The sequence below is a fragment of the Octopus bimaculoides genome, chromosome 20 (genome assembly GCF_001194135.2).
Source record: "Octopus bimaculoides isolate UCB-OBI-ISO-001 chromosome 20, ASM119413v2, whole genome shotgun sequence".
Lineage (NCBI taxonomy): Eukaryota > Metazoa > Mollusca > Cephalopoda > Octopoda > Octopodidae > Octopus > Octopus bimaculoides.
This window is the reverse complement of record NC_069000.1, coordinates 15,946,596-15,953,700: the sequence shown is the minus strand read 5'-3', so window position 1 is coordinate 15,953,700 and position 7,105 is coordinate 15,946,596. Positions and strand designations below refer to the sequence as shown.

The following is a 7,105-nucleotide window of genomic DNA, read 5'->3' as shown; positions in this document are numbered from 1 at the left end:
CCAACTCGACCCCGACATGTGGTCGAAGCTTCCTTTGGTATTCTAGCGGCATGCCTATTCACTCAGGAACGAAACGGCTCTACACCAACCTAGAATAAACACGACAATAGCCTCATGGAGACCCAACACTTCGTTCAGCAGCTTACGGACCTCCAGCTTCTTAGGGTCAACACCAACTTCTTGCTACGTACACAGCAACCAACAGCACTCGCACAGGTTCTATCTCAACACTGTTTGTGAATTATTTCACCATGGTTAACAGCGAATACAACCTGCGAGATCTCCTGTATCAAGTAACTGGCAGCAGCATTGAAGCCACAACTTCTCACGACATGTGCCTCTCCTCTGGCTCTGTTACGCAGCCTCGACTTGTTACAGTACCTTAACTACGAACTGGTATTTACTATCCTTGTGTTTGGACTTTCTTCTAACGCCCTTATAGACTCTTTTCTATGCTCTGTATTACTTGCACACACATGCATCTTTGTTTGTATACACATACACTTTGTTTACATGACGGCTTTGTTTACATCACAAGCTGTTGACAATAGATAAATTGCAGCCTTCATCGATATGATTAATTTAAAAGTTATGAATCACTGGACCAAAATGGATAATTGCTAAAGTAGATAAATTTGTTGTTTTAACAAAATCTCAGTGATTATAAACAAACCAGTTTATACCCCCCCCCCCAACCTTTCAGTTTCATTTCTTTGAATGCTTATTCGAAACTGCACCCAAAGAAGATAGTGTTGCTTCTTTCAAAAATAGAAAGTGTGCATGTGAAATATTGTCTATTCTTTTAACTCTTTAGCATTCAGATTTCTCCATCAAATGTAATACCTATTTATTCACATTGTTTTCAATTAATCAGGTCTTACCTCTTAGCTTCATATTTTGATGATGTGATTGTATATTTTTAGAATGACATTGTAGGATAGGTGTGAGAGGTTAGATCCAGCTAGTTTGAACATAAAACGGGTAGAATATTTTAGCCAGATATAGCCTGTTTCAATATTAAAATGTAAAACTTTCAATATGCAGCTGTTTGAATACTTTTTGTATTCCTACAGAGGAAAGACACATTATTTACTGGTCATATCTATTAAAGCTTACATAATTAATCATTTCAAGCCACTCACCCAACGAGTATTTCTGCCAAATGTGGTGAAAATCCATTCAGCCATTTTCCAGTAATTTTGCTAACAGGCAAAGACGAGTGATTACAATACCCTGCTTTCGCTTATGCGCACGGGGTAATAACATTTGAAAGAAGCATTAAAGATTCAGAACACAATGAAGTCAAAGATGTTGAGTAAGAAACCGGTGAGAGAACCTGAACACAGTCATGCCATCTGCTAAAAATTTCCCTTAACTTTATGGTCTTAAATGAAACGAAGAGAATGCGTACTCGAGATATATGTTTAGATAAAAAGGACAGGATGGGCACAACGTTTGATCACGTACCTACTGATTCCAAGTTGAGATTAGGTTAAATAACACCAGCAACTAGACCATTGAAGAATAGTCACCAAAACGTCTTGGAAGTGTTGGGGCCAACTTCTTTGGGAAGCTTCTATATTTTGCTGTCATTCAAATGCTCTTTGGCTACTTCCATGTTAGAAAAGTTTTAATCAAAGAAATTTTAATTCTATTATTCTGTAAAATAACATTTAATTAGTGTAAATGTACACAAATGCATAAAAATAATTTTTAATTCCATTAGACATTCTAAATTACTATTAAATTTCATTCAGTTTTAAAAAAGGTAAGATCGGACAGAACTTAGGGGATGACCTAATATATATATTTTATATATAGAATGTAAGCAACCAGAAATTCACAAAAATAAAAAGCATACATACATATATATATGATATGTATATATGTTTTATATGCAGACATTAGATAACAGACCAAGATTTGGCTACTTTTATCAAATCAGCCAACCATTTATAGGCTCCATTATTCACTCCTGACAATAAGTTATGCTGAATGGAGATTAACAAACATGCAGTGCTGGTGTACCTATGCCAGGCTTAGTTGCAATCTATGTGTATGTATGTATGTAAGTATATCTAATCTTGCAAACTGTGACAGATTTGCTGGAATTATAATAATAAATTATGTCTATAGTATCTACATTTTCAGAATTTTATGCTGTATTTTTTTTCAGATGGCGAATCAGATCATGCAGAGAACACCTATTATACTAAAGATGATTACTGGAATCAAATAAGTATGCCTATTTTGTATTTTATTGTTGTTTTTAAGACTGACATTGTCTTATTTTGTGATTGTTGGTTGTTGTGAGTTTCTACTGTTGAAGGTATTGCATAGTATTTTGAACTATTGGAGAGTCTGGCTCTTTCAGTAAAATGCTTCGGAACAGTTTCCTTATGGACAAGGACAGCTGCATAAAGAAGCGCCAATCTGTGACTGTTGAGAGAACCTGTGGAAGAGTAAGATGTAGGATCGAGTGGTGAAATATGATCTTTGGATGTTGAGTTTCATGGAGGCAAGGATAAGTGACTGAGACTTTTGGCAATTTGCTGTGCTTGAGAAGACATTTCAAACTTAGTGAAATCATAGTTGTGGCCTATGCTGGTAACACGTGAAAGGCGCCCAGTACACTATTGAGTGATTGGTGTTAGGAGGGACATCCAGCCATAGAAACCAAGCCCCAACAGACTGGAGCCTGGTGCAGCTCTCTGGTTTACCAGTTCCAGTCAAACCATCTTACCCATGCCAGCAAGGAAAACTGACATTAAGTGATGATGATTTCTGACTTAAGTGAGGGCTTGAACTCCACACTACAAATTAATGGAAGATTTGCTAACTTCTCCAGTTGTTCATATTTAAAAAAAAATATGCTTTCACATGATGTCTGTTTATATATGACTCATGATTATAAGGTTGTGGTTTTGATTCCTGGACCAGGCAACGCATTGTGTTCTTGAACAAAACGCTTCATTTTACATTGCTCCACTCAGTTGACAAAAATGAGTAATCCTGTGACAGACCAGCATCCCATCCAGTGGGGGAGTATATGTGCCACAGAGATCTGGAAACCAGCCCTATGAGTCTATATTGAGAGAGAGGTCAATGAATATGCACATAACACCAAGGATTCTTTGAAAGCTGCCATAGTCAGAGAAATGTCCAAAATGAAATGAGGACCACTTGATTTAAGCTTGTAGATAATTTAGATCTCATATAGAAGCAGTTGTTGAAGCTGAAGGTGGCTTTATTGAATAACATTATAGAAAAGGAGGTTTATTTTTATCCTAATACCATTTTTTTGGTAAATAAAGTTATCTTGAGTCATAGATAACAAAGTGTTTATAAAATAGGATGGCCATAGCTAGAACTTCTCTTGATCATAGGTTAATGGTTAGGGCTAAATAACAACATGAGTAAAAATTAATAATTTATTGATTAAACTTTATTTTTCCTAAAATATTTTTTTTCTTTTTAAATTCCATTATGCAAAAATATTATAATACTCTCACTATACTTAAAAATTTGAAGTAAATTCTTTGAATCAGAACATTGGTGAGATGAAATCAGTTTAACGAATACAGCTACAAGCCCTAATAATTGGTTGTTTTTTTTTCTCTTTCAGGAAATATTAGCTTATCACTTTCGCATGATGTGACTCTTATTTCTATGGCATTTTCTAAGACACCCTATCCAACACCAGAAGTAAGTCACTTTTTATCTATCTTCTCTTCCCATCATAACAGCATGACAGTTATGTTCCAGTGTTTAAAACTAACTAATTGTAGTTAGATTTTTTATTATCAGTGTGAAGATTGAAAAATTAAATGCTTTTAATTTGGAAGCATGCAGCTCGTTGACATAAACATGGCAATTGCCATCCTTTTTGTGGACCATATTTTCACATTTATGCTACCATGTAGAGAAATAACATGTATTAGTCCTTTTGTTGTCAATGTGAAGATGGAAAGATTTATTGCTTTTAATTTGGAAGCATTAATTAAGGCAACGAGCTGGCAGAATCGTTAGCACGCTGGGCGAAATGCTTAGCGGTATTTCATCTGCTGCTCTGTTTTGAGTTCAAATTCCACCAAGGTCGACTCTGCCATTCATCCTGTCAGGGTCGATTAAATAAGTACCAGTTATGCACTGGGCTCAATGAAATCGATTTAATCCCTTTGTTTGTCCACTCTGTTTAGCCCCTTATGGGTAATAAAGAAATAAATTTGGAAGCATGCAGTTCATTGACGTAATCATGGCAGTTGCCATCCTTTATAGTATGTTCAACTTTAGTGAACCATATCTTCACATTTGTGCTTACCATATAAAGAAATAACATGTGTATAACATAAGTACATTCTGAGCTTTCCATTGCTTTTTAAGAGCCATTGCTGAAATCTAGTAGATGATGATGACCAACTGAAACATTTTGGCGTTTTGCTGAGATTTTTCTTTGTGGTAATGGCGATTTGACGTCTATGTTTAGCATATTAGGTGTCCACTTTAGTGGTCATTCCTCTTAATTTTGTATATATATATATATATATATGTATATATATATGGTATGTGAGTGTGTCCAGTATAATATGTAATATATCTGTTGTAGCAATCATCTCTCAGTCTACCAACTTATTTATTTAAATATTTATCTATTTTCTCATTAAATTTTCTTTAAATTAATTATATAGTACTACTTAGTGTCCAATTTCTTTTCCTTTCCACTCATTGAATAACAGTTTAAATATATTATCATTATTGTTATAGATAGAATCGACTACAATTTTTACTATTTCTTTTAGGCTGTAACAAAAATGTTAAGTAAATTAGAGATGACAGCACTAACACTTGTATCCAGTTTCTATATGCTCCCCAAAACACAAGGTATTAATACTATTTTTCTATTTGAAGTTGTATTGTTTTACTTTTTATAAAAATGTAATAGATTTCCTGAGACAAAACTTGTCACATTACTAAGAATGTTTATCATAGATCCAAAGTAATTGTTAGAAAAACATCTATAATTTATGTAATATTGTATATATATATATATATATATATATATATATATATATATATATATATATATGCATTTCATTATCTGATAATTTATTACATTTGAGTACCTTCATCATGTAGTTTAAGTTATGTTTATAGCAATAATAGATACCTACATATACAGTTACTTATAAACGTCATAAAGCTATGAATTTCTCAAACAAGTCAACAGCTTTTAATTATGTACTTTTATCTTCTGAATTCAAATCTACTAAGTTCTTTTTTTTTTTAAACAATTACCAGTCAACTATGAAGGTCAAATTAGTACACTCTGTCCTGACATGTGTAGATTTGTGTTTCTGTTAGAATTTATTACTATAACTTGACTCAAGACTCTTTTTTTTTTTTAAATCTGTTAATGAGGATAACTTGGGATTTGTAATGCTGGCATGAAGATGTATTTTCCATATGTTAATGACACCCAGACACTCTATTGAAGAATTCTGTTGTTAATGTGACCTTTTAGCAGATGTAAATATTTTTTGTGTTTGAGATATCTTTTGATACCTTCAGCCACCTTTAACTAATTTTCCCTAATGTACCAGGAGTAATTTACTATGTGCTCTTTGGATAATGTAGTCCTAGATAAAGTATGCTCGAAAAGAAAAGTTTGGTTGATCACAACTGGAATGCCTTTGAGCATAGATCTACTCAGATCTCTCTAACTGTAGGTTGATGCTAAGCTCTTAATCTAAAATGACCAAACACTTCCCTTACAGGAAATGTCTCTTTTAAGAAAATGCTGTATTTGGCTTATGTGAAATTTTGGTCATTCATGAACCATATTTTGACTAAATCCTATTTCTATAACAAAGTCAACTTGTGAAAAAAAGAATGGTTAATCATATGATACAGTAGTAATATTTTGAGAACTGGCATCAACTTACTTTTGTGGTTAGTAATTTTGTTGCTCCAGAGATTGGGAAGTAACATTTTAAAGGTTGGACAGTAAATCTATCTGAACTTGATACTGAAAGGAAATGTGGCTTTTCAGTTATCCTCAGCACACATTTACAAAATAAAGGGTGAATCAGAAACTGCCATATTTGATGGCATAAAAGATTGCATGGCTGTATTAGATGCTCCCCAATTTCAGAAGTGCATACTGAAGAAAAAAGCGTTTCACTAAATCAAGGCTTAAGGGAAGCCCAACTTCTTGTATAGGATCTGGGTCTGTTTGTTTTTTATGGATGTTTTGGGGGAAAATGCCTTATATGCTATCAAATACAATTATCTACGAACCATGTCTTTAAAGTCTTCTTTATAAAGATTTGAAATAATTGGTTACTCAATATCAATATCAATGAAACTTTTTTTGTCTTTCTGGAAACATTTTATTGTTTCTCTTTTTATTTTCCAAAATAAAGGTTTGTTGCTGAGGGATTCTTTTAAAAAGTCCACAATTGAGCTAATCGAAAAGGTTAACACATTTATCAAATCCATCCAGACAGGTAGTGCCGGGTAAGTAAACAAGTCAACAATAACCTATTTAATTATTACATATTTTAGGAACATCATCATCAGCTTTCTTTATGCTAACATGGGTCAGACAAAACTTATTGGAGCAGTTTTCCTACAGAGGCCCTTTATCTCACTTTTCTCCAAGCACTATTTCTTCTGATCTTAAGTATAAACCACTCAACGACTATACATGCTTTTGCAGCAGATATAGCAACAGACATGGTTGTGTGGCTAAGCTTGCTTCTCAACTATGTGGTCTCAGGTTCAGTCCCACTTGCAGCACCTTGAGCAATTGTCTTCTACTATAGCCCCAGGATGACCAAAGTTTTGTGAGTGGATTTGGTAGGCAGAAACTAAAAGAATCCCATTGTGTGTCTGTGCATATGTATATGTGTATATATGCACATATGTGCATGTGTTTGTGTATGCATATCTGTGTGTGTGTATGCCTTGCCTGCTTAACCCCTCTTGGGTGAATGCTGTTACAAGACAAGATCTGCCCATGCAAGCATGGAAAAATGAGTATTAGATGATGTTGTAAACCCAAACATCATTTATGTTGTGACGTATAATTTTAACATCATACATA

General features: G+C 33.9%; 1 protein-coding gene across 1 annotated transcript in view; it reads left to right on the top strand.

The window, feature by feature from the left end:
• The window catches only part of LOC106879096 (cyclin-D1-binding protein 1 homolog), an 8,948-nt gene that overhangs the window by 1,558 nt on the left and 285 nt on the right, over positions 1-7,105 (top strand). Inside the window, exons 2-5 of the mRNA XM_014928531.2 lie at positions 2,177-2,239; positions 3,626-3,705; positions 4,800-4,881; positions 6,423-6,516. Of these exons, the coding sequence (XP_014784017.1) occupies positions 2,177-2,239; positions 3,626-3,705; positions 4,800-4,881; positions 6,423-6,516 (319 nt within the window). The remainder of the gene's footprint in view (positions 1-2,176; positions 2,240-3,625; positions 3,706-4,799; positions 4,882-6,422; positions 6,517-7,105) is intronic.